The sequence below is a fragment of the Coenobita brevimanus genome, chromosome 92 (genome assembly GCF_032717465.1).
Source record: "Coenobita brevimanus isolate Jiangsu-jjx chromosome 92, ASM3271746v2, whole genome shotgun sequence".
NCBI lineage: Eukaryota > Metazoa > Arthropoda > Malacostraca > Decapoda > Coenobitidae > Coenobita > Coenobita brevimanus.
Window position 1 is genome coordinate 18,857,784 of NC_137045.1, and position 27,979 is coordinate 18,885,762.

Consider the following 27,979-nt stretch of genomic DNA (forward strand, 5'->3'; position numbering starts at 1 on the left):
TCATATACTCATCCGTCGCATCTGTGTGACCACGGCCTCCAACACCCCTGGACTGTACTCCAGACCCGCTCCTCTGCTTCCCTCCCCGTCCAGCGTCACTGCCCTGCTGTTCAGATGCCGCTTACTCCGCCTCGTCACCCTGCCCTTCGCTTTTGTCGTGTCCCCCACCTTGCCGCCGTCGTTACCATTCCCTGTCGCGGTGGCGGGGGACAGATCAGAGTCGGGGGTGCACACGTCGCTGTCTGGAGTGCACACCCCGCTACTCTCCTCACTGCCCTCCTCCGCTATGGCACGGGGTTTGTGGCGGGGCGTGCGGGCGGTGGCGGAGCGATGCTTGTGGTGACGTAGAAGGGAGTGCACACGTCTTGGGGAGGAGGTGGAGGCGTGGGTGATGTGGGCGTCATGAATGCCAAGAGCGGCCAAACAGAGCTCGGGATGGTCGCCGCAGCTGGCACACTGCCGGGGCGTCGCCGATGTGGGGTCGGACCGGGTACTCACCAGTAACTTGTGCACCGAGGACTGTGGACAGATAAGTCAATTAGTGATCAGCTTACACTACACTCACTACGGTATTTAGTCCTACCCAACCCCATCTTATTTTCTTGCTCTGGTACACCAAAAAAAAAAAAAAAAAGCAAATTAACACCCATGAGAACACACACACACACACACACACACACACACATGAGAACAGTATTAACGGGAAATTACTCATCATGGAGGGAGGTGACTAGCGGAGTTCCACAGGGCTCAGTGCTGGCACCAATTATGTTTTTATTATGTATAAATGACATAGACAGTAACACTGGAAATGGAAGCTATCTAAATATGTTTGCGGATGATGCAAAAATACGAAGGAAAATTACTAACACAGATTCCTGCAAAGAGCTGCAAGAGGAATTAAATAAGCTTCATGAATGGGGCAATAAATGGCAAGTGGAATTTAATGTGGACAAGTGTCATATAGCCAAATTAAGTTTGGTAAAAGTGAGAAAAGACTAGACTGAGATTATAAGTTAGGAAGATCAACCATACACATATCAGAAAAGGAGAAGGAACTAAAAGTGATTATCAATAACAACTATCTCCAGATGACCACATCAGTGAGAAGGTACGTAACATGCATACATTGCTTGCTAATATGAGAACAGCATGCGCATATATAAATGAAAACATGCTGAGAAAGATAATAACATCATTCGTCAGACCAACCCTGGAGTATGCAATGGTAGTCTGGAATCCTCATCCCCCAAACACACACACACACACACACACACACACACACACACACACACCGCTCGCTGGCGCAGTGGTAACGTTCTTGCTTGCCATATGGTAGACGGGAGTTCGCGCCTCGCTTAGGTTGCGAAAAGTTTCACTGACGAAGTGGGTGGTTACTGTCCCCCTTGAGCAAGGGGATGGGTGTGTGCGTGTGTGAAGGTCACAGCCTTGCCTTTAGATCGGATTATATGAGCTCTCAGCTCCCTTCCGGGAGGGTAAAAGCTGACGATCACGTCCATCATGTGATCCTGACCAACCCGGTGAATTACACACACACACACACACACACACACACACATAGATAACACTGAAAAAGTACAAAGGGCAGCTACAAGATGGGCATCAAGCTCAAGGGATCTAAGCTACGAAGAAAGACTAGAATAACAGAAGCTACCAACACTACAGGAGAGAAGGAAAAGAGGAGACATGAGTATGCTATACAAATGCATCTCAGGGAAAGAGAAAATAGACATAAATAAATATATAACCTATGGGGAAGCATCAGCAAGAGGACACTGCAAAAAACTACATAAAAAGGGAGGCGATAAAGACGTAAGGAAAATCAGTTTCCCAAATAGGGTTATTGATCAGTGGAATGCGCTACCAAATGAAACAGTGTGTGCCAAAACTATTCACAAATTTAAGAATATGTATGATAAAAATAGTTTAATACACGGGACAGTAGGAGCTTGACTCATTCCTGTAAAGATACAATTAGGTAAGAACAGTTAGGTAAGAACACACACACACACACACACACACACACACACACACACACACACACACACACACACACACTGGTGCAGTGGTAACGTTCTCGCTTGCCAACTGGTGGACGGGAGTTCGCGCCTCACTCAGGTTGCGAAAAGTTTCACTGACGAAGTGGGTGGTTACTGTCCCCCTTGAGCAAGGGGACGGGTGTGTGTGTGTGTGTGTGTGTGTGTGTGTGTGTGTGTGTGTGTGTGTGAAGGTCACAGCCTTGCCCTTAGATCGGACTATATGAGCTCTCAGCTCCCTTCCGGGAGGGTAAAAGCTGACGATCACGACCATCATGTGATCCTGACCGACCCGGTGAATTACACACACACACACACACACACACACACACACACACACACACACACACACACACACACACACTCATTTGTGATGTAAGTCCAAAGCAATAAATTTAAACAACTTTATGAAATTTGTGACATACGAGTATACAACAGTTAGTCCATGGCATATTGTTATGCAAGAGTACCTCAAATTGTATACTTACTCTTCAGGTCAGTGGCACTACCGTACTCAATGGGTAATGAGAGCTAAATGTTCCCTGTGGGCTGCTATTAGAACGAACGGTACTTTTTCTCTCGTAGCTGAGAGTTGCCTTTTGTAGGAGGAACAGGAGACACGAGTTGGCTCTTTTTTTTTCCTTGTCCCTCTTGCAAATACAGTCCAGGTTACGGCAGGAAATCGATCGTAAATATGTTCGCGTGTATCCCACCTCAGAGCCACTAGGCCTACCTTTAGAAAATTCCAAGGTGCATCACTGAATTAGAGCCAGGCTGGCTCCCACTTACTGTGATGGTAACCTACTGACACTGCGTCTGCCTCTCTACTCCAGTCATTACCTCACAAGTTATTTAATCTCTTACTATGATAAAACAGGCACTATCCCTGTTTGAGTAGTGTCAACTTTTTTACAAGTTTCATCATCAGCAGCAGCATCATACTATCATTTCCACCAAAGACTGTAAAACTACTCGAAAACATAAATAAGGAGGGAACTTCTACAGTTAGACTACATAATGACTTGGAAAAAAATTAAGACAGAAAGGCGTGCGTCAGATACTCGTACAGTTTCAGCAAAATTATTTACAGCATGTCTTGAAAGTATTTTCAGAAAACTAGACTGGGAGGTGGAGAAAACTTAAACCATTTCAGATTTGCAGATGACATTGTCCTACTCTCAGAAACAGCAGAGACATTGTAAGAAACGCTTAATGACCTAAACAGAGAAAGCCTCAAATAGGGCTAATGATGATCCGGAGTAAAACTAACGTTAAATCCGAATGCACCAAAGAGCGTAATCAAAATAAATGAGAAATCCCTGAAGAAATCGAGAAGTACAATTCCTCTGGCCAAATACGAAGACTAACAAAAGACCATGATAGCGAAATAAAATGACTCATTACAACTGGATGGAAAGCCTTCGGTAAACATAGAGACATCATGGAAAGTAGCTTGCCAGTACTGTATGCATGAAGCGAAACGTATATAATGAATGTGAAATCCCATCTATGACGTACGGTTGTGAGATTTGAAACAGACAAAATCGATGGAAAACAAACAAATCCGTTTCAAAGATAAGCTTGGGTGAGAGAGAAAACTAAAGAAAATGACATTATAGAAGTTGAAAAAAAAAAAAAAAATGGAGGTGGGCAGGTCATTTAGCAAGAATTAGGGATAACCGATGCAGCAAAAGGCTGACTGACTGGACTCCATAAGCTTGTAAATGTAGCAGAAAAAGGCCAGACAGGACTTGGAGAGATGAGATAGCGAAGTCAACAGGCTAAACTTGGCAGAGACTGGCTCAGTCAAGGAATTCGCGAAAAAAGTTGGGGAAGACCTTTGTTCAGCAAAGGACTTGCACTGGATGACTATGATGATGATGATGAGAATGGTGTTATGAGATAAAAACACGATTAATGGATGGCGTTGGAAATGCATGGTGAAGGACTGAATCTCTCAAATTTGATGGATGTAGATAATACAGTGCTGTTTACAAAGAGTGAACAAGTACTGGTAGACCTGTGGAGAGTTTTGTGGACGTGTGTGAACGCCGCCCCTTGAAGGTATATGTAGATGAGTGTAAAGTGCTGGCCACTGAGAGACAAGGTGACTTCCAGTGTGATGTGACCTTGAACTGAGATAGACATGAAATGTTGAGAATTTATGTACGTGGGTGCAGTGATAAAAAAGAGAGGTAAATGTGCCAAAATAATGGAAAGTGGAGTAGCACAGGTAAGGAAGGTGGCTGGTGCTATGAAGGCCTTGATAAGAATCAGAGGTCTGAGTGTGGCGGCTGCGTGCGGCTTGCATGAAGGAGTTGTACCTCCTACTCCAAAATACGGATGTGAGACTATGGTGTGCCGTGAGAATGAACAGTCATGAGTAAAAGCAGTGGAGACGAGACTGTTGAGGAATGTGTGTGAGAGTGGACTGGACAAACAATAATGTGATTCGTGAAAGATATAAAGTAAGGAATCTGTGAACACCAGAGCTGAAAAGAAAGTGCTCAGAGGGTATAGCCAGGTGGAGAGAATGGGTGTGAATAGAGTGGTAAAAATTGTACATCTGTGCGAATTTAAATGTAGGAGGAGACGTGGTAGGCCTAGAAGGTGGATAAGTATAGCAAATAAGTGTGTGAGAAAGAGGGGTATGGAAGTTGTTTAGGCTATAAAACAGATAAGACATTGGATTGGCTGGATGATTCTTACGAGGAAGAATGAACAGCCATGGTTTGGAACCTCTTTTTAACTTGACATTCGTCGGACTGACTGTCAGACAGGTGGGTGTGGCAACGTGTGGATACTTTTTTGGTCCATCAGGTGAAGCCAGGATTCCGGGGGTCTGAATGATGAATGAATGGTACTGTAGCCCACTCATCTGAGCAAACTTTGGTTAATGTCTCATTCTGTGTGGGTCTTCGTGTGTCTTTGAACCCTACCTCATCCCACTTAGGGTGGGAAAGAAGGTCTGGATGATGATAAGGATGATGATGATCACTGGTGTAATATTACTTTTGAAGATTATTAAATCTAAACAACAAACAAGCTAGGAAAGGGAATATGATTAGAAATGGGAGAGAGAGAACATTAAAGGAAAGGTCTAGCTAACTTAGAATTATAAGATAACTGAAAATCATATAATATTACCATACGTCACACTCACAAAAATAATACATGCAATGAATATCACATAAAACCACTAAAATTACTTTTAACACTAAGCATAGGCACAACCCAGCTTCCTTGTTGAATTGCATGAATTAGAGATATTGTAATGTCTTTCTCATCATTATTTTTGAATAGCATTCTACAGAATCCAGTTAGAAAGGTCAGTAAGCATGATAGCAAACAAGCAAGTGAGAGAGAATCCTATAAAAAACTACAAACAAGATTATATGATTACATCTAGCAGAACGCACTGTCTATGCTCATTATCCAGTTTCAGCACGTGACTAGAGATTGAGGAGTAGGGTACTGACGGCGGCGTCGCTGGCCACCAAACGGAAGTACGGGGTACCAGACGGATTGTCAGTCGCTACTCAATCAGTGTTTTAAAAAGAGAGTTAACAACAATCCTCGGTAGTTATTAACAGAAAATCATGAATTTCCCTATTTAGTACAATAGTGGTACAGGTTTTTCTGCTAGAGTACTCTTTTCGTTTTGGTATGTTCCTTAAAAATATCATGGACAATTTGGCGCCACCATTACCTTGGCCCTGCGCAACTGCCTCTTCAGCCACCCACTAGGTACGCCCCTGAACATACGTAAGATTAGGTGGATCTAAGTGAGTGGTTCATTATCAGTGTCAGGGCTGTATTCAAGGGGTTGCTACTGGGGCTATAGCCCTGGGGCACCACCGTATAATGGGCCCCCACAAGACAGTTAATACTGATCTCAGAAATCTAATGCCCTTAAAACAGAAAGAACAGACACTGCTATGTGTACTGCATAGGCTAAGAATAGCTTCAAAATGTGGTGGATGTCTATACTCCTGACCTTTGCCAACTTTTACTTAGGGGCCTCCACAAGATGCTGTGCCCCAGAGTCCCCACAACTCAGTCCCCACAACTCTTAATCTGGGTCTGAGACAAGGATACGGGATGCTCCCATGGCTGTTCAACATTACTGGATGTAAAGGTAGGGTTCTGTGAGAGAATAAAACTCAAGTTCTGGAGAGAGGGGTGGGATGGCAGTTAATGGTGAAAAGTGCATTATCTCGCTTCTGATGTATACAAATAATGTTGTGTTGCTTATTAATAGTCTAATGGGTTGGAGATTTGCATATTAGTGTACAGTTTTGTGGATGTCTGTGAGTGTCGTGGTTCGAGAGTAAAAAATAGATTAGACTAAAATGATGGTTGTTGTGAGAGGTGGCTCAGTAAGTGTGATGAAATGGTGAATGGTGAGATACGAGGTGATGAAAACAAGCATGGCATCTCTGCTCACTTACGGAAAAGAAATATAAATGAGCAAAGGAACTGGAAAGTAAGGTGTCACAGTACTGAATACAATACACTCATATCCAGTACTGTCGACCGTTTTCATAATACTGAAATCACTGTCATTTATGCAAAGCCTCTGTCAGGAGTTAAAACTCACCATGAGGGTTACTAGTACATGACCAATTTATTTCACCGCTGACTGAGATTCTTAACATGACATGCAGGCTCACCCTCCTCCGTAGTGTTAAGGTGTTGGTAGGTGATGGTGTGACGCTCCCCGTGACCATGGTGGTGAAGCCCCGCCGCCGCAGCGTCAGGTTCAGTCCCGCCCGCCGCACCACCGCAGCACTCTCCGGCACCAGCGACTGGGACCGCCGCGACGACCGACCACATCCTCCACCCTGTCGCCCTCCACCGCCCTCAACTGATTACCAGGATGGAGTTAAAATCGTTTACACCACACACACACACACACACACACACACACACAGATAGACACATAGACAGACAGAAACAGTTAATTTCCTCAAAACGATTTTTTTTTCTCTAACTTCACCATCCTAAAATGCTTACCAGGGCAGAGTTAAAGACATCTCAAAGATATGCAGTGTCATATGGAACAGATTGGGCTCTTCAGTACGATCTTTCTTTTTTTCTGTTATCCGACATCGATGTTCAAGTTAGAAAATATACTGACAAGTGTTATGAAATCTGTATCTAACCCCTCCAGTTGGAAAGTCTCTTCCAAGCTAAATACTGTACAATCATTTGCTGGTAACTTGAGCAAAGTAAAAAGTCAAAGGGCAACTCGACGTCTGATTTTGTTCTACCCACTGTCACACGATCACATTTCATCTCAAGAGAAACCCTCTGTAGTAATGCGGTTAATGAATGCCGTAGCTGTCACCCCTGATTCGGAAAAAATATGTTCTAAGTAAAAGAGAACAGCCTGGAGTAGACAAGAATGAATTATAGAACATCTTCGGTCTAAACAGGTTAAATAAAGCCACAAGATATATAATAGATCAACATCATCCTGACCTTTTCTCATCCACAGGTAGGGTGAGGTAGGAACCAAAAAGCAAGGAAAAAAGAAATGATAGGGGGAGAACTAATCAACAGCCCTCCCAGTTATATAAGCCAAACACCCATTCACTCACCATTTAAGCCTCCGGAATCCTGACTTCATTATGAGAACGATATTTCTAAGTCATTCTTGTTGTTACCAGGCAATTCTGTTCAGTTTCTGGGTGGCTTTTTGAAGTGGAAGGGTTAGATATAGACTTAATTAAATCCTTCACTACAATACGTTGATGTTATCGTGTGGTCCTAGCCTTAGTACAGTGAAAATGACGTCTTGTGGCTGAATTGGTTATAAGCATTTAAATTCTAATGTACCGTAGATGAGGAAAAAAATTGCCTCAGTGTAATGACGTTTTTTTTCATGTTATTCATTCCATCTTTAGACAATTCCATTCAGTTCTGGTAGACTTCTCGAACAGCAAAGATTACATATAGTCTGCGTTAGCTCCGTTGCTGCTTGAGGGCTCTTGTACTCGGAATAAAAGCAGGTGGTGGCAGCAAGAGGGAAAAATGACTCTCAAATGATATACCTGTCGTTCAGCCCAAACCGGGTACACACAGACACACATGAGGTAAAGGTAGAGAGAGGCGAAGCAAGGAACCCACGCAGAAAAGCTAGTGCCGGAAGGGGCGGTGATATGAATGCGAGGCCGAGTGTATGGAAGGGGGATGTAGTGGGTGATGGCTGCAGGGAAGTTAGTTCTTAAAGTTCACGCGTGTGTGTGTGTGTGTGTGTGTGTGTGTGTGTGTGTGTGTGTGTGTGTGTGTGTGTGTGTGTGTGTGCGTGCGCGCTAGCTCGCAAGGAAAAGAATAGTCTCATTTGTGTAGTGTGATTCCCTAGACCTTGACAATAGGCCTCATCAGTGCAGGAGGGGAGGAGGAGAGGGGGAATAGGGAAAAAGGAGAGGGAAAGTGGGAAGGAGGAGAGGAGAATGGGGAAGAAAGGAGGGGATGGAGGGAAAGAAGAGAGAGACAGAGGGAAGGAAGAGAGAGGAAACAGGGAAGAAGAGAGGGAAAGAGGGAAGGAAGTGAGGAAAAAGGAAAGCAGGAAAGGGGGGAGGGGGAAGACAGGAGAGGAGAGAATGAGTTCGGGACGTAGACGCGGAAGTGAGTTAATGTAAATAAACAAGAGTGATTCCTAGAACTGCCGGGAAAGAAGGAAGAGGATGAGCATATGGAAAGAAGAAAGGATAGAAAGGGAGAGGAGAAAAGAGGAATGGAGAGGAGTGAAGAGGAGAGGAGAGGAGGTAAGAGAGCGGAGAGAGGAGGAGGGTAGTCGAAGGAGAAATACAAATACATGAAAGATAGACAGAATATACGAATGAAGGTTACTAAAAAGCTTAGTAGCAGTGAGTAGACAAATCATTAGAAAAACAGAAAATAAACCCGTAAGTTGGAAAAGTAAGAAAGAAGCAACGACAGAAAAGAAATCAGAGGGGGAAAAAGGAAGAAATGATAGGTCAGAAATTAAGAAGGGAAAAGAAATGGAAGGAGAGAGTCCGGAAGGAGGAAAGAAAAATGATAGACGTAATGAGGTTGTGTGACAAAGTGAACGAGAAGAAATGATTTAAAATTAGGTCACAGGAAAAAGCTGAAGGAGAGAAATAAATACGAAAGAAAATGAGGATCAGAGGGAAGAAAAATTAACGTAAGAACTGGAATAAATTAGGAAGTGTAATGGAAGAAAATGAGAAGCGAAAAAAGGTGACAAAGAGGACGTAGAAGATGCGTAAGTGAGAGTCAGAAGTTCAACAAAAACAAGAAAATATGAAAGAAAAGACAAGGGAGGAAGAAGGAAGGAGGGACAAAGAGAACGTCGTCGAAATAGACTTGAGTGTGAGAGGAAATACAAGCATAGTGAGTGGAAAACAAGGAGGAAATATTTTAAACGAAGAGAGGGAGAGGCATACTGAAGTGAGGTTGAGAAAGAGAGACAGGAAAAGGAAAGTGGTGAATCGAGGTGGACAAAATCGGGATGTTTGAGAGAGAGAGAGAGAGAGAGAGAGAGAGAGAGAGAGAGAGAGAGAGAGAGAGAGAGAGATGAAGGGAGGGAAGGAGAGAGAGGAGATGAATGGAGGGAGTGAGAGTGAGGGTCAGGCCGTAAGAATAGCATCATTTTCCCTTGCTACATAAAGGTTTTCCCATCTTTTCTCTGGCTTCAGGACGGAGGCGGAACGGCAGGAGAGAGGAGGGAAGTTGGCCATATTGGAGGAAAGAAGGGAGACTCTGATATATTGGAGGAAAAGAGGGAGAGAAGGGAGAAGGAGAAGGAGGAGGTGACATGAGGGAGACAGATGGGACAGAGAGGAGAGGGAGGAAAGAGGAGGGAAAGGAGAGAGCAGGGAGAGAATGGGAAGGAGAGACCGGGGAGAGAGAAGAGAGAGTGGGGAGTGAGGAGAGAGGGGAAGGAGCAGAAGGCGCGTGAGAGAGAGAGAGAGATCGCCAATCAGAACATAAAACCTGATCTCCCTTATCGAGTGCGGGTGGAAGAATACAAGAAAGTAACACAGACAGCTGAAGGAGGGGAGAGAGAAGAGGCAGATGGTGTGGAGGAAAGCATATGAAAATAGATAAAGATAAAAGTGTGGCCAGAATACGAAGACAAACGAAAACGGAGGAGTAAATATAAGGAAGTTAGAGGCTGCTAAGAGGGGAAAGAGACGAGAAGGTGGTCTTGTGAGGGGGGACAAGAGTAGAGATGAATTAATGTGGTGGGAAACTGAGAGAGAGAGAGAGAGAGAGAGAGAGAGAGGGGAGGGGCTGAAATATATATAAAAAAAAAGTTGGATTAACGTAAAAGGAATACGTAAAAGGTGAAGAGAGAAAATGCGCGATTAAGAAGATGAAATAGAAGAGAAGGGACTCAAGAAACATTAGACGGCGAAAGGAGGTTAGGAGTTAAAAAAGACTGTGTGAAAGAAGTGAAAGATGAAGAGAGAAGCGTGAGAGAGAAAAGAACGATAGAAAATGTGAGAGAGTGTGAGACGTGAGAGAAAGATAGTTGAGAGAGGAGACAGATTGGAAAGAGCAGATGACAGATGGCATAGGAGGGGGGGTCAGGGGTAGAAAAAGAGATCAATGTGGGAGGAAGATTGGGTGGGGGGAGAGAGTGAGGGAGGAAACAGAGAAGGCAAGTTTGGGGACGAAAGAGAAGTATGACAAGGAGTGGAAGAGAAAAAGCAGTATATTTCAAATGTCTTCACTCATTGTCGTCATTCCCTCTCAAAATCCTACTGTTTCCTGTCTCCTCTCTTCCTCTTCCTTCCTGTCTTATCTTCATCTCATCTTCCTATACTCTTCCTTCTTCCTTTTCACCCGCCTCCTTACCACTCCCCCTTTCATTGTTTCGTAAATCTTCTCACTCTCCTCTTCCATCTGCTTCTTCATCTCCTCCTCTTCCTCCTCCTTCTCCTCCTCCTCCTCCTCCTCCTCCTCCTCCTCCTCCACTTTTAATTCATTCCTCATCTTCCTCATCCTTCTTTTCTTCATCTTTTCTCATTCTTCTCCTCCTCTTCATACTCTTCCTCCTACTCATCTTCATCCTCCTCTTCCTCACAAAACTTTTCCTCCTCCTCCTCCTTCTCCTTCTCCTTCTCCTCCTCATCCTCTTTATCCTCATCCTCATCCTCATCCTCCTCTTCCTCCTTATCCTCATCCTCCTCGCCCACTTCTAAATCCTTTCCTCATCATCATCCTCTTCATCTTTTCTCTTCCATCTCCTCCTGTTCCTACTCTTCCCCCTACCTTCCCTCATTCTCTTCTTCCTCACAATACTTCTTCTTCTTCTCATCATCATCATCACCATCATCATCATCATCATCATCATCATCATCCTTCTTTTCTTATTTTTATTTCACTCCTTATATTCCTACTCTGCCCCCTCCTCACCCCCGTCTTCTCAGCTACATCTCCTCCTCCTCCATCTCCTCTTCTTGTTTCTTTTTCTCCTCTTCTTCTTTCTTCTCCTCTTCTTCCTAATCCTCTTCTATTTTTTCCCACCTCTTCTTCTCTCCTCTCCACCTCCTCCTCCTCATCATCTTCATCATCATCATCATCATTAACATTATCATAATCATCGTCATCATCATCATCATCATCATTATTCTTTTCATCCCCCTTCTGTTCCTCCTCCTCCTCCTCCTCTCATTCTTCCCCTCTTCCTCACCCCACACTTCCTAATTTCCTACCCCTTCTTCATTCCAGCAACTTAATTTGACGGCAGATACAAAAACACAAAGGTCGGTATCCTCGTTCGATTTTGAAGCTTACTAACACCTCTTCCTGAATGGTGTATTCGTATGCCATTCAAAAGCTATCAGAATAAAAGAGGATAATATTAATGGGTAGTTTGAAGAATAAATCGTTAAGGAAGCGGTGTTAGGGAGCAGCCGTAGCCTAAACCCTGCCTGCCTCCCCTACAAATTTAATATTAACGAATGGCTGGTTTTCCCTCGTAATTTTCTTGTTGATGTTGTGATGGGTCGGGGGTATTTTTGGACCGATCGGAAGTTTGGCCATTTTTTAATTGTATCGCTTACTTTTTTTTTCGTTTACCCGTATGCTGACTTTTGCATTGCACTTAATCTATATCTTTCTATCTATTCATCTATTCACCTATTTGTCTATCTGACTGCTCATATGTCTACCTATTTATCAATCCGTGTTTCTGTCTATCTCTCTATCTATCTTTCTATCTGTCCATCTGTCTATCTACTTATTTGTGTTTGACGCCGCATCCTGTAAGAGGTGGCCTCGACATAAGGACCTCCAGGCATTTCTGTCCCCCAGTCTATTTGCATGTCTTTCCTTTGCGTTTCAGTTCTTTCTACCCTATTAACCTTGCTATCTGTCAAGCTATCTATCTATCTGTCTAGCTCTATATGTCTATTAGTTATATCATCTACTCACATTCTGACTTTTTCCATCTCTGCCTTTTCTGTCAGTCCGTCTGTCTGTCTCCCTTCATCGTCTGGGACCGTATCCTACGAAGAGTTTTGCCTCATAAAAGAATTCCCAGGCGTTTCAGTCTCTACCCAGCAACGACTCCTCCCTTACTCTCGATCTCTTTCTCTGTACCTTGGTCTCGGTCTCTCCCTCCTGCCACCCCACCCATGCTCTCCTACTCAGTTTCTTTTTCACGTAACTTACTGGGGACTCAGCTTTTTTCTAGCGTCACTCAGGAGGATAGTTAGGGACCTGACTGTAAACATACACTAACTACATCTCACGCTCCTTACAGAAATTTGCTACTTTTCTCTACCAAATGCTGAGAGGTAATAGACGGCTATACTCCTTTTACTTTAACTTGGCCTACAATTGCCATCTCACCACCTTGATTGCTAAGCTGTGGCACTAGATTTACACTAGAAACATAAGTTGTGAAATCTGGGTTGATATTACAATAGATTTTATTTGTCGCGATGCAACAGGACGGCATTCCCGTCGGTTAATCCATCAGTCCAGTGATGTACTTTACTGGTTTATTCTCTCTTGCCTCCGACGATTTTATGCAGCTTTGGGGAGACTTTTCGACTTGGAGGATTTAAATGCTGCCCTCACCATCCTTCCCACTGCAAGATATTCCCCCTAAACTGTATTAATCTTCTACTGAGGGAAAGAGCAATATGTAAAGAGTCAGCCAGAAGAAGAAGAAAAGAACATGAAAAAAGAAAGAAGTATCACACCCCTGAGGTTCAATGGATGTGTAAATGAAAGAGCTCTGCAGACACGCACGATCCTGTTAACCTGGTGGGTCAAAAAATATAGCAGCCAATATGTAACGTACTGGTTTCAAGTCTTAATAAATACTATTAAAACAATTTGACTTAAAATCACAGTGTGGATTATATCGCAATGCTTCGTTCATGGGTCGGAATGATACGTGTGGTAAGAAGGACATACTTTTATGGTTATCTGTACATCACCGTTTGAAACAGACTTCGTAACACCTCTTCCTTACCAGCTCATTTCTACATATATCTCGTTAATAATCCCCCGTACGTTATTTTGGCTGTCTATGTAGGCATTAAAAATTCATTAAAAACATATAAAAGAGCAGCAGGGAGTAGTATGCAAAATAAATCGCTTCGGAAAAGGTGTTAGGAGGCTTTCTAGTCCTGTACAGTATTCAGGTGGTATAAGAGGCTTCGTGGGCATCTCTTTCTTACCCATTTATTTTGTATCATTGGCTTACAAGAGGATAATGGTGGTGGGGAGAGACGCCTTCACGTGATGGCACAGATTAAAACCGAGCTGCTCCTTTGTCTGGTTATACAAACGTCCCTCAACTCCCTGCCCTATTCACTTGATGGAAAGATGGTGAACTGCAGGAGGGGGGCAACCTCAATCTGCAGTCCACCGCGTTCACGTTTCAGATGAACGTGAGGGCTACAAGTGCAACAGCAACAACAATAACAACAACAATAACAACTACTGCTACTACTACTACTACTACCAGAGGCCAGTAAGGTTCAACAGGCAAACTAAATCGCTGAGAAAGATGTACCACGAAATCTCCGAGGCTATTTGGAACACGATCCGCAAGCCGATGAGATATACGGGTCGGTGTGGAGGGGTTCGAAGAGTCCAGAATGTTATCTCAAACTTTTCCGGGAATTTTCATAATAAACTCACGATCTTGTTTATGGAGAAGATTATCAGAGGCCTCAGAGTCCAGGTTTCCGTCTTCGTTTTAATTCTGGTTGACCTAAAAAAGTATATTCGTGAAAAGTAATATCGTGGAAGCTTACAGAAGGGAATCCATTTGCTGTGTCTGAAATGGGGTCGATCTAGATTATGCTGCTCAGGGCTTTGCAAATGACAGTCGGAATTTAATGAAGGTTTGTGATCGCATGTTGATAAAACCCAGCTCAACCCTACGAGGACAGAAAGACTAAATAACATGGACTAAAGCTAAGGTCCTGGGTAGGCAAGGGGAACGGGTGAGATAAGCTTCGTCTTTCACCTTAAACTGACCTAGATTTACTTCTTTTGCAGTTTCTTTCACTTAGTTGAATGACCAAAAAAAATATGTTAAGGCTCTGCGTCCTTTCCATAGCACCTCTTTGTGACTAGCATCGTATTCCGGTGTTAATCTATTGTTCAAACTCAGCATTCAAGACGGAGAGATGGCAGTTTTAAGTCAAGTTTGAATAAAGTGACAACAGTGTATGATGGTCTTTGTTCATCCTAGTCGTAATAATTTTGTGCCAAGTATTATCCATTATATTCACAAAACATTCACCAATTTGTAATACTGAGCCTGAACCACTGAAGGGAATATGAATTAGAATGTTACAGAAGTTATGTGCTGTTATTACGCGTGACAAGGTACAGAAGTATGTTACCTAGCGATGCAGGGGAAGAGATGTTTCTATCAATTGGTTTCAGCTCGCCTCTAAGGCTCGTATTTTCGTCGGGTAAGGGAGCGTCCTAACACCTCTTCCTTAGTTATTTATTTTTGGATACTGCTGTTTAATATAATTTTGTACGTTATTTATGCAAAACGGGCCTGCAGCAGACAGAGAGGAAAGAAGACCCTGCTGAGCTTGACTCAACGATGGTGATGTTCGAAGGATGTAAGTAACACAGAATAGGATGGCAAGGTTCAGTAGCAAAAATTAGGGAACTTCCTTACCCGACGAGAACACTGGCCTGTCACATTAAAATGAACGGAGTTTTAATTACCCGTCCCCACCCCGGAGAGGCTCGGTGACGGGTATTGTTTTCACTCGGTTTGTGTGTCTGTTTGTATGTTTGTCTGTCTGTTATCAACTTTACGCGAAAACTATTATTGCGATTTTAACTAAAATTACAGGGATGCTGGGCTATGACCTTCTGATCACCTGATTAAATTTTGGGCCAAATTAGGCCAAGGCCCAGGCTGCTCGCCCCAAAAATGTAAAAAAATGTAAAAAAAATAATCCCCATAGCTCCTTTCAAATTCGTAATATCGACATGAAACCAAAACCTAAATGTGCATCTTTCAAGTCTGCATCCTGTAACATGCCTCATTACGTTAGGGGGGTCATCCCCCAGTTAGCGGTAGGGAGGTCAGTGTCAGGTGGGTCTGGCCCAAAATTTCAGCTGGCCATGAAATCGTCAAGTTTCGCCCGATTTACTCCAAATTTGATATGTGACATTTTTTATTAAATATTATGTGTTCATACGTCAGCGCTAAAATGACTGCCGGGGACGGGTTTGCTGTGCCTTGGCACCGCTTCTTGTTTGTTCAGTACTTTGTGATTCATCGCTATTGAAGATATGACGAAGATCAGCAAATAGAAAATAGAGATGTTAAATGCTACGGTGCCTTAAAAGAATATTTGCAATAGTTAAAGAACACACTCCAGCAGCTGCGACCCTCACCCAATAACCCAGCAGAAACAATGGACCACTGTTTTTGTTCGATAGCATACTTGTTTGTTTACGTGTGTGCATGTGCGCATTTGTGTGTGCAAGTTTACCTCCGCAGTTGCGTACATCTCACTTTTTGCATTTTACATTTCAATATTATCTTGTGTGTTATTCAGATCTTTTTATTCTCGACAGTTTGCATAAATAAAAGAGAATATTTATGAGTGATATGTAGAAAAAGGAAAACAAGTGAAACTAAAAAAAAAAAAAAAACTAAATAAACAGGGAACAACAAACTTTTAAAAAGCAGGTAAGGCAGATATGTTAGGAAGTCTTTAAGCGAGTGAGAATAAGGGCCAGAGTCAGGGAGGGAAGGGAAGTGCGTGGGACGAAAGTGAAGCGAGGTGTTAAGGGGGCGCATGTCTGGCTGCCCTCCCCAAAGTGATGTGACAAATGACGGCTCTGGGGACACCGTGTTTGTTGGGGGAGGCACGGCGATGGGAGACGGAAGTGAAGGGAGGTACGAGGAGGGGACAGGAGGGGCTGGGATGGGAAGAGAAAAGTGGGAGGGAAGGACGAAGGGAGGATAAGAGCGGAGGAATGTAAATAGTAATTGGAGCTTTGGGCCAGGGCTGAGGGTCCCACTGTGAGGCTATGGGAAGGAAGGACGTGGAAAAGCAATATGCGTTGTTAGCCTCTTTACTACGATGACGTTTTATAGATTTCGTTCTTGCTGTTTTAGACAGGGAGGGGGGGTGAGCTGGGGGGAGGGGAGTCAAATGGTGGGTGACAGAGTGACTTGGAGGCGTTTTGTCTGCGGCCACCCTTTGCGGGATTAGGGCGTCGGGCTATAGATAGAGATAGATAGATGTTTTAGACGATTTTATTCAGCCTAGGACAGTCTTTTTGAGGTGGAAATTTTAGCCATTGCTTTCATTAACCTGTTCAGTTCTAGAGGTTTTTCTTAAGATATGTAAAGTCATCCATTTGATAACCAACATAAAGGGGAAAAAATACGTGGTCGGAGAGGGATGGTAAAATGACTATTGCTGCTTTGAAAGGCGGCAGTTTAAGTTTTAACAACGATGACTGTTGTTTTTCTTCCTCTTTTTTTGATATTTTTCCTCCTATCTCTAGACGGCATTATTCAGTTTGTGAGAGATTTTTTGAACTCAGGTGTAAGAGGTACTTACTAATCGCTTCACTACAGAGGGTCTTTCCTGAGAATAAAACAGCATCATAGATCACCTGATTCAACGAGTTACGCGTGATGTGCAGGGAAGGGAGATGAAGAATCCGGAAAATGATATGGTAATGGGATGTGAAGGATCAGACAAGGGCCGTTAATCACGTCAGACTAGGCTTTCCATACCGGTTTATTTCTGCATATAGCGCTTTCATATGCCCTTGTTTGTCGTTTATGCAATTTATGTCCATATTTTAAAAGATGCAAATAATGCAGAACAGAATACTAAGGTGCAATACTGAAGATGAGTCGGAAACAAAGAAGTGAGAACCTCTTAAGCTGACGAGAGTACGGGCCGAGGGAGAGAGTGAGGCGGTGAGGCGTGAGAGGCCGACTCAGAATCTTCCCTCTGACAGCAGCAAAGAGACGAGTACCTCCTTTGGGGGGAATAGGAGGGGAGGGAGAGGAAGGAAGGGGGAGGATGGAGAGAGAAGAGTGGCTTAGGTGGGACGAGGACGGGGGAGGGGAGGAGTGGGATGGAGAGGGAAGAAGGGAGGGAGGGAAGGAGAGGTTAGACGTAGGGCTGGACGAGGGAAGGTGGGAAGAGGGAGGCGTAGATGTGACAATGAATAGAAGAAGGTAAGAGGGGCGAGTGAACACGGAGGGCCAGGGGTGGGGCAGAAAGATGAGAAAACATGGAGGCGGCAGAGATTGAGGAGGCAGATGGAGGAGGGAGGGGGGGTGGCGTGGAGGGAGGAGGGATGGGGGGAGGGAGCGTAGATGCGACAATAATGGAGGGGAGGAAGGTAAGAGGGGAGAGTGAATATGGAGGGCCAGGGTTGGAGCATAATGATGAGACAGAATGGAGGAGGTGAGGCGAGGTGAGGCGCTTCTTTCGCTGCCCCAGATTGAAGGTGTGATGTAAAGTCCCATATATAAGGGGAGGAAATTTGACACGAGGCCATTTTGTACTCGGTAAGGTCGCTGACTATTGTTTTTGTTGGTGCACTTCTTGATACATCTTCTTTAACAATTTATGCTTAATTTTACACTGCATTATGTTCTTCAGCATTATTCTTGTCTTTTTAATATCGATGTGGTCTGTACTAGTAACATATAATAATATATTAAGGTGTAGCAAGCAAAATAAGACTACGAATTTCTCTAAACCAGCGAGAATACGGTCCGGTGTCATAGCGTATGTTCTAGGTGGCATACACTTCGTAGCGCCTTCTCATCAGCAAGTTATTCCCTCCGTCACAATTTATTATCCTCTTATGTGATAATGATACAGATGCGTTGATATTAAAAACACTTAATTAACATACAAGCTAATATCAAGAGGAGATACTCGTATATGACTGAAAACATGTGGAAAGAGTGCTACGAAATCTCTACCCATGGTTTCATCTTCCTTTCCTCGTACCTCATATAACCTACGTCAGTCAGTTTATTGTAACTTGGAGAAAACATACGTATGATAAGTGTGCAATAAATAAACATTTCTTTTTTATCAAATATCTAACAGAATATTTTGATTATTATTACTAGGATAAGACTATGAATGATGAACTGTATGAATGGGGGAGATAGGGTATCTCCACATGCTTTCTCCTCTCTGGAAAAATTTAGTTAGCTAACAGAAAATATTTCACGTTAAGCAAAATAGATTATTTTTGTGGCCAAACTGAATTCCTTTTTCTTTTTCTTTTTTTTTGAAAAGAAATAATCATATATCGGAAACGACTATATTGATAGATCTGACTTTGGCATACGAGTATAACTTCATTTCCATAACCAGAGTCCATCAATATTGATTTGGCTGGACCTAATAGTCTGTTAATGAGCATAAAAGGACCTAAAAGGCCTGAACTGTTACACTGTGCAAACCAATGCATCAATCACGCTGTTTTTGGCACTCTTTTCATGGACATTTCCTGAAGGAATCTGCATTGCCCTCAATCGATCTCATTGACCTGAAGTGGTACGAAAAAACTTGAAATAATCTAAATGGATCTGAACTAACATGCTTCGGTCTGAATACGGCGAAAGGAAATAAAATGATAAGAATAGATCTCGAATTATTTGACTGGATGAGAATAAGTCCAAAGTCGCTGGACCAAAGTCGCTGAATTACACCTAAGGTACCTTAGTGGACCTGAATGGATATAATTTAAGATGACTGGTCTTTAACTGACCTGGCTGTGCATGAATGGTTGGCTCTTGACCTGACCGGAACCGAATGGATATGAATTATGAAGGGCGTGAATGGACCTGAGCTGCCTGAATGGACTTTAAGCAGCCTCACTACCCCTACACCGCTCTAATTGTCATATATAAACCTGAATTAACCTAAATGAACCTGAAATGACCTAAATGAATGCTATAACCTAAATGAACCTGATATAACCTAAATGAACCTGAATTAACCTAAATGATCCTGAGCTGATGTGACTGGGCGGGACTTGAATGGAAAGGCCTACGCGGATCTTTGTTGGCCTGAATCGACGTAACAGAATCTAAATGGAACAAACTGAGCCTGAACTATGGACTTAAATTGCCTTGAATGGAATTAAATGAACTTCACATAGCCTAATTAGACCTGAGGCAGCCTGAATGGACCCAAACTGACACTACTGGTCCTCGACGTATATACCAGAAGACAAAGTGACATGAAATAAAAGGAACTGAGCCAACTGAAGCGGACTGAAGCGATCACAGAACTAACTCTGCTGTAATCATGTCACGAAGGATGATAATAGGTCATCTTTACTGTTTTCACGATCTTGCCGGCTAAATAAAAAAGAAAAAATATTTGGCAAACAGCATAGACTCGTACGCCATAAGAGAACGAGTTTTGTTTTTGTTTTTTTGCTTAAAGTGATATTTTACATTTGCTTTATTTTTTCACAACCTTGTTCTTGAGAAAGTGGTATATGTCTTAAATTTAACAGAGCCGCATTTATTTCTATAGGACAACTGCCTGGTGAGAAAACCGGCGAGGAAGGGTGGGCGGTGAAAGTGGTATGGAGGTTTGAATTGTTCTACCCCGCAACCTCATTTCTGTTTTATTCTTGCAGCTGCCAGACAATTTTATTAAGCTTAGAAGAGCCACTCTACTAGAGAGGTGGTTCATGAAGGCTTTATCTAACTCCTCTAGTTAAAAGAAAAAATCTGTCCCAAGATAAAAATAACCGTCTGGAAATAGCAAGACAAAAATAAAAACCTATGCCAGCGGGTAAAAAAGGGTTGAGTTGTCTCCACTAGGCAGGAGAACTAGAAAAGAGTAAGCTATATATATATATATATATATATATATATACTGTGAATGTTGCAGCACAAGTAAAATTCATAAAATCGGCAAAATCTTTCGGGGAGCTTCGATAAATTGGTAAACCTCCCGGGTAGCTTCGTTAAATTGGTGAAATCTTTCAGGTAGCTTAATTAAATTGGTAAAATCTTTTGGGTAGTTTGGCATATCGGTAAAATCTCTCCGGTAACTTTATTGAATCGGTAAAATCCTTCAAGCAGCTTCGGTAAATCGGCAAAAGTTTCGGGTAGCTTCGGTAAATTGGTAAAATCTTTCGGGCGGCATGAGTAAGTAGGTAAAATGAATATGTATGGTCGTGAGGCTTGCAGGTCACGGGAGCCGAGAGAAATTAGACGTAATACCCAATTAGGCACACGGATGAGGCGGCACAAGGTTTGTTTACGGACAGAAAGCCAAGATCGAGAGTCAGGGGAAAGTTAAGATACCCTGGAACTATCTACAGCAGACTTTCGGTGAAATATCTTGACTTTAACTTGACTCAGTCTTAACTCTCTAACTCGCCTACACGGATTTTTCGGTCTAGATTAAGATGAAATCGAATTTACATCACTGACCTTTACTTAATTCTCGCGAAAACACACCGTCTATTTGCGTCTAGTATATATTCCTCTCAGCATTGGTTCTCGTTGGCATAGGAGATAGTGATACCTTTTTTTCCTTGGTATTTATTTTTTTACATATTATACATGAATAATCTGCTGTATGCCATTCATATGCTCACTAATATATCATGAACTGCATCAACAACATGCTTAAGGATACTAACATGCAACAGGTAATATGCGTACAGGGTAATTCACTACTCTGAGTCCCCAGAATAACGCCAGTATATGAGTATCTGTTATTAATGAACGGATTGAAATCAAACTCGATACATACAAACTTTATTCTACATTGGTCATATAATACATATTAGAAATTCCTCGACATTTGAAATAAAAAAAAGACACACCGGAAATTAAATATTATTTCACCAGCTCTGCAACGAGTGAGTATCAGTTGGTCACCTGCACTTATCCAGTGACCATGTTCTACCCTATAACTAACCGCGCATTTTTAAAAAATCTCCTGATTTAATTCGGGAAATACATTTTCTTGACAGTGGGATCACTAAGGAAAAGCATTTAAAAACAAGCCTTTCACACTTCATCACCTAAAAGAAAACGTTATAAGGGAAAATGTAGCCATCCCTGTTGATGGGTTGTGCCTAAGATTCGATAGTTTGGAACACCAGGTTTAGTTCTGTCTAAATGCTGAAGGAGACCGCTTTCAAAATCTGATATAGCTGTGGATAAACTGTGATGAAGTAAGTAAATACAAAGTTTCGCTTAAATATCCCTAAAAGGCCAAGGTCACACGACAAGGGCAAACGTTCAATGCTATAAAACAGTACTTTATTCGATTTGGACCAAACTTGGTAGAAAGATTGAGGATCACCCAAGGATGAAGATATTTGATTTTGAGCATAACAGATCAAAGACGAAAGGTCATAAGGTAGTGTCAGCTCAGACTGTTATGCTCACTAATATATAAATTGCATCAACAACATGCTTACATCAAAGTTGGCGGAAAGGCTAAGGGTCAGGCAGAAGTAAAGCAAATCGATCTGGAGAGCAACTAGTCGAAAGCCAAGGTCACAAGTCAAAGTCAAATAGACTAACTGGTGGGAACTGGCCTTGTTCTCTCCCTCTCTCTCTCTCTCTCCCTCATTTTCCTTGATATTGGTAAACACTTCGTTAAATAAGTTACTTCTAAAACTGTATCGATATGATTAGAAGTCTTATAAAATATATTGTCGATGAAATTAGGTTAATCTGCAAAACTGAGGCGGGAAAATACAGGAAAACATGACGAGTGGAGGTTGAAAGGACGAGAGAGAAAAATATGCGTGTGGTCGTACCGGGAGAGAGAGAGAGAGAGAGAGAGAGAGAGAGAGAGAGAGAGAGAGAGAGAGAGAGAGAGAGAGAGAGAGAGAATAAGTAGAGGAACAGACAGATAGATAGAATAAGAAGGACAGAGACAGATAGAAAAAGAGAATGAAAGATAAAATAAGAGGGAGAGGAAATCAGATAGACAGACAGACAAACAGACAGACAGACTGGCTGACAAATGATACGAGGAAAGAAAGAAGGAAATAAAAAAAGACAAGAGAAACCAGACAATGAGAAAAAAGGAAACACAATGCGGTAGACAGAAAAATGAGAGAGAGAGAGAGAGAGAGAGAGAGAGAGAGAGAGAGAGAGAGAGAGAGAGAGAGAGAGGGTGAGAGAGAAGTGTGTTGGTGTGAGAATTCGTCTGTCAGCTCGCATCAATCGGGTGATGTTATTGATTATGCTAGCCTCTGTTCTCTCTCTCTCTCTCTCTCTCTCTCTCTCTGGGCAGGGGAGAAAAAGGAGGAAGAGGGATGGATGGGAGAGGGACAAGTAGATATAAATAGATAGTTAGGTAGCTAGATAGAGGTAGAGAGCGTGTGGTTTTGTGGTTTGTGTGTGTGTGTGTGTGTGTGTGTGTGTGTGTGTGTGTGTGTGTGTGTGTGTGTGTGTGTGTGTGTGTGTGTGTGTGTGTGTGTGTGTGTGTGTGTGTGTGTGTGAAGGTCGAACGGAAGAGGAAGTGCGAGGGCAGGAAGGAAAAGAGGGGAAAGGAAAAGGAAATAGAATAATAGAGGGGTAGCTGTGTGAGTGAGTGTGTGTGTGTGTGTGTGTGTGTGTGTGTGTGTAAGAGAGAGAGAGAGAGAGAGAGAGAGAGAGAGAGAGAGAGATCTAGCAGAAGAGAAGGGAAGGTAGGGAAGAAAAAGAAAAGAAACTAATCTCAGCCCTTTCCCCGGCTATCGAACATCTGTGAATTTTTCAGTGACCATTTTTTTCGATCATGTATTGCACTGATGCTCTAAGTTCAAAAGGTCAGACCCTTACCACGGACCCACTCTGTATGTTCGGTTGTATTGCCAATGGTCGTTCGCTTATCAAGATATGGCTTGCACAAGATTTGATGATGTTGGGAGAGTAGAGGAAATGGAGGGTGCTACATGTTTGAAAATCTATAGAAGTGAATTTCCCACGGCATCTACCATGGACCTGTTATGTGTGCGAAGTAGGACAAGCTACGGCGGCATGTTTACCAGAGGGTCCACAAGCTGTGATGTGTGGTGGTGAGGTGCAAGGCGTGGGGGACAGTTGGACAAGTGGGGAAGGGGGGAGTAGAAACTTGTTCCCTTGGTTAGGCATTAACCACTGACTCTATATGTGTGTAATGCACCAGAACCAGAAATGCCTTAGTTACTGAGCTAAAGAATCCACTGTTAGGGGCAGGACAGAGTACAGGGGAATAAAGATGGAATTGTTCACACATAAGAGCTGAGTTCTGAGGTATGGAATTAACAGGTACTAACTCGGAATAATGGAGTGTTAACTTTTTGCTGTTTTCTCCTTCGTCACACAATTATCCTCATATGTCTATACATTATACTTGTATCAATGGCCTCTTTGGTAAGTAAGGTTACACAACAAAGGTTAGCCTGATTACTAAGGTATGGCATCAACCGTCTGTGATACATCCGGTGAGGACTGGTGGAAGGAATGGATTTTGAATCTTGAAGATCAATGCGCTTGACTTTAGTCATAGGCTAATAATGTACATTAGTTCCAAAACATATCAGCAGGAAGGTGATGATAATCTAAATGATCGTTGTACCTCGCGATGTCTCAAGATACTTAATCTATTGTCATCCGAACATTATATGATGACAATACTGAGCAGGAAATGTTACAGATAAGTGCTATATAGTATTCGTATGAACGCAAGTTTACCAGTGTGAGGTGGAATTATTGAGCATATTGCAATGGCCATCGTGGTGTCAAACTGTCTCTCGCCACGTTTTATTTCATTTCGTTTATAAAAGATCCAACATGCCTACATGCGCCGGCTTTAGTCACCTACTGTATTGGCGACTCTCCACGCGAAGTATGGACCGATACTTGTTGGAGCAGTTGTGCGAAAAGTAGAAAAGCCCAAGGTGGTCCGACTACTGTGATACGTCATCCACAAACTACCATGCTTCGTGAGTGTGAGGGAAAGAGGACCTACAACCATGAAATGCGTTAGGCTACGCTTTTGCCCTGGGTCTACGGTGTGCGTAAAGTTGCACTGCAGTAGGTAGCTTCGTCACTGAGACACGGTGTCCTCAAACTGTGATACGTGGGATCTAACGTAGGTCTACTGTGTGGGTAAAGTTAGAAAACGAAAGGGAGGCGGAGCACTAGGGTGAGGGAAAAAACTGAGAACTCTGAAAATTGATAGGCCTGACCATTACCAGAGGCCTATTGTGTCCGTTAACTTGCACATCAGAATATGGTGAGGTAATTGAGTTACGGCGCTCACAAACTGTGAAGCGTTATGGAGGTAGAAGACAAGTGGACGAAACCTGAAAATCAATAGGCTTCTTCTTTACTACTGACTAAATGTGTGTGTGTGCAAAGTATCGAATGTAAAGGCGGCCCGACTGCTCAGATTTGGCGCCCAGATCTGTGATGCATGGGATAGAAGGGAGAAGAGACAAACAGAAAGACAGACAAGAGAAAGAAGGGAGAAAGAGTACGAACACAGACAGACGAACAAACATGAAGGTTAGAACTTTCCAGATCGATATGCGTTATCTCAACCAGGGGCCTTCCGCGTTTGCAAAATAGCAGATGCAAGGGTGGCCCCATGAGTGAGGCATCGTGTCAACAAGCTCTGAGGCGCGACGACGTTAACAGGGGGTACAGAGACAGACAGACAGACAGACAGGGACAGAGAGGTAAAAGAAAAATCTGAAAGAAAAGTCGTAAAGTTATGCGACAGCCGGTAAAAAGAAGGCAACTTTAAAGTTATAAATAGCTCATAGAATAGAGAAGTGACTGCCAGTGCAAGAAAGAAAGACAGACGGAGAGAGAGATGAAAAAAAATAAAGTTAATGATGACAACTGGAAAAGAAACAGAGAGATTATGAAGAAAGGGGAGAAAGAGAGAAGATGAGAAAGAGGGAAGGAGGAAAGAGAGAGAGGAGTGATGGAAAGGAAAAAATGATGGAGGGAGAACACCAATCTTTCAGTAAAATGACGCCTTACTCTTGCTGTTAACAGATTAATATAATTTAAGTTCTGAAATCCCTCTGGTAGTGAATTGGGTCATTGGAGGATGCATCTATTCCCTCCTGGCCTAAGATACACAGACATATGATAATTTTCCTTGTCGTATCTATAACTTCTTTTTGTAGGGAGAAGAAGGAAATGAGAGTGCAATATATTCCCGTGTTCCTAGTTAATCCTACAAACACAAATCTAATTACGGCAGGGAATCGATAGTATGTGTGTCTGAAAACCCCACCCCTGGCTCGGATAATTTCTTCTGAGCTGAATAAAATCGTCAGAAAATAGTAAGAGTAGATAATAAGGGCGCCGTCGAGGTGAAGGAATTAATGACTGAACGAGAGAGACAGCAGGTGCCTCTCTCGCCTCGCTGGAGCTTTTGACGTCATTAACAACAGCAACAACAACACGGCAAAGGAACAATTGTGGTCGGAGGTGTTTTGTTTTGCCGTGTGTGTGTGTGTGTGTGTGTGTTTGTATCCGGGTACGAACATAATACAGTCCGTTCCCTGAAAGTCTAACAGTCTTCCTACGCACAACGAATAAAACACACACACACACACACACACACACACACACACACACACACACACACACACACACACACACACACACACACACACACACACACACACACACACACACCTTCACATCCACCACCTTGGATCTAATACCGTACTTTCCACACAAAACTAGGCCTTGCTAATACTACACCGGTGTGATGGTGTGAGCGGGGGTGGTATTTTTATAACGCGGTGGTCGGTCATGTGGGAGTGCATCTGTTATTGCGAAAAAATATATAATTTAATCTTTCACCTGCCTGAGATCCACTTCGCGTTCTATCGGCCAGCAGTCCACTACCTTACCACTTGAACACCACCTTCCCTCCGTGTGAATAGGCTATTGGTACGAGTGTGTGTGTGTGTGTGTGTGTGTGTGTGTGTGTGTGTGAAACAGCGAGGTCATGCTTAGGTGCACGTGTATACTAATGACAGTGTGTGTGTGTGTGTGTGTGTGTGTGTGTGTGTGTGTGTGTGTGTGTGTGTGTGTTTGTGTGTGTGTGTGTGCAATGATGAGGAGGCGTGTTTGTGTGTACGTACTGTGTGTGTGAGTGTGTACCTTAAGGGTGTACACATAACCTTTGGATGCGTCAACAGCGAGACCGGATCAACAAGTCATAGGAAGGGGAGAGAGAGAGAGAGAGAGAGAGAGAGAGAGAGAGAGAGAGAGAGAGAGAGAGAAAGGCTTGGAGGAACAGACTGAGTGAGAGTGAGACAGACAGAAAGACAGACAGACAACACACACACACACACACACACACACACACACACACACACACACACACACACACACACACACACACACACACAAATAAGAAAGGAAAATGAGAAGAGAAACATTAACATGGAGAGGGAGAGAGTGACAAGAGAAGGGGAAGAGAGAAGGGAGAAAGACAGAAACTAACAGGCAAGAGATGGAAGAGAGAGAGATGAAAAAAAAAAGTCAGACAGACAGACAGACAGACAGACAAGAGAAGGAGTGAGAGATGGTGGGAAAAGTGAGACAGCCAATCGAGCCAGACAAAAGAAGGAATGGAGGGAGGGTAAAAAAAAAAAAAAATGAAAGGTACGAACAAGAGACGGAAGGGAGAGAGAGTAAGAGACAAAGACAGACAGACAGACAGGGGATGGGGAGAGAGGGAGGGGAAAAAAGAGTTACACAGAGAGGGGAGAGAGGGGGGAGAAAACATTAAGACAGACAAATAGACAGACAGGAGAAGAAAGGGAGAGAGGATACGAACACAGACAGGCGAACAAACAAGAGGGTGAAGACTGAGAAAGTAAGTAAACAGTGAGACAGACGGGCAGGCAAACAGACAAGAGAGGACAGATAGAGAATGACTGACAGCAGAAAGAGGAAGGTCAAGAGAAGAAGCAAGGTAATCAAGGGAAGAAAGCGAAGTACATAAAAGAAAGTAAAGCAGAAGAATGAAAATAGACAAGAGGAGGAGCAGTGTTAAGATGTAATGAAGGTTCAGAGAGTCACACACACCTGTCTCCCTCCCCCATCACACACAACTGTCCTTCCCTAACACACACACACACACACACACACACACACACACACACACACACACACACACACACACACACACCACACACACACACACACACACACACACACACACACACACACACACACACACACACACACACTACTCACCTCTACCATCCACCAAGTCGGGATACAAGTGTGGCCCGCTGGACGACGCCACATCTGTCTTACGTGCTTGCATCTTCCACACACCTGTTGATCACCCACGGCGCTCCCTCACCTTCTTACGACCCCACGGTGATATAGCAATAGTTTTGGGTATTTTGTAGGCGTGTGGTAGCTA

General features: G+C 43.1%; 1 protein-coding gene across 1 annotated transcript; it reads right to left on the minus strand.

Annotated features, from left to right (window-relative positions):
- Positions 1-27,877, minus strand: LOC145412150 (uncharacterized). The gene is made up of 3 exons (XM_080282085.1): positions 27,805-27,877; positions 6,731-6,924; positions 1-519 (listed from the first exon to the last, which is right to left on the minus strand). Exons 1-3 carry the CDS (start codon positions 27,875-27,877, stop codon positions 1-3), a joined length of 786 nt encoding a protein of 261 aa, XP_080138211.1.
- Positions 27,878-27,979: the final 102 nt, after the last annotated feature.

Excerpts from the sequence above, each read along its gene's own strand:
- LOC145412150 (XM_080282085.1), bottom strand. The coding sequence starts at position 27,877 with ATGCAAGCACGTAAGACAGATGTGGCGTCGTCCAGCGGGCCACACTTG. Across the intron at positions 6,925-27,804 it reads CGACTTGGTGGATGGTAGAG|TTGAGGGCGGTGGAGGGCGA; the intron begins GTGAGTAGTGTG and ends CCTGGTAATCAG. Across the intron at positions 520-6,730 it reads CCTTAACACTACGGAGGAGG|TCCTCGGTGCACAAGTTACT; the intron begins GTGAGCCTGCAT and ends ATCTGTCCACAG.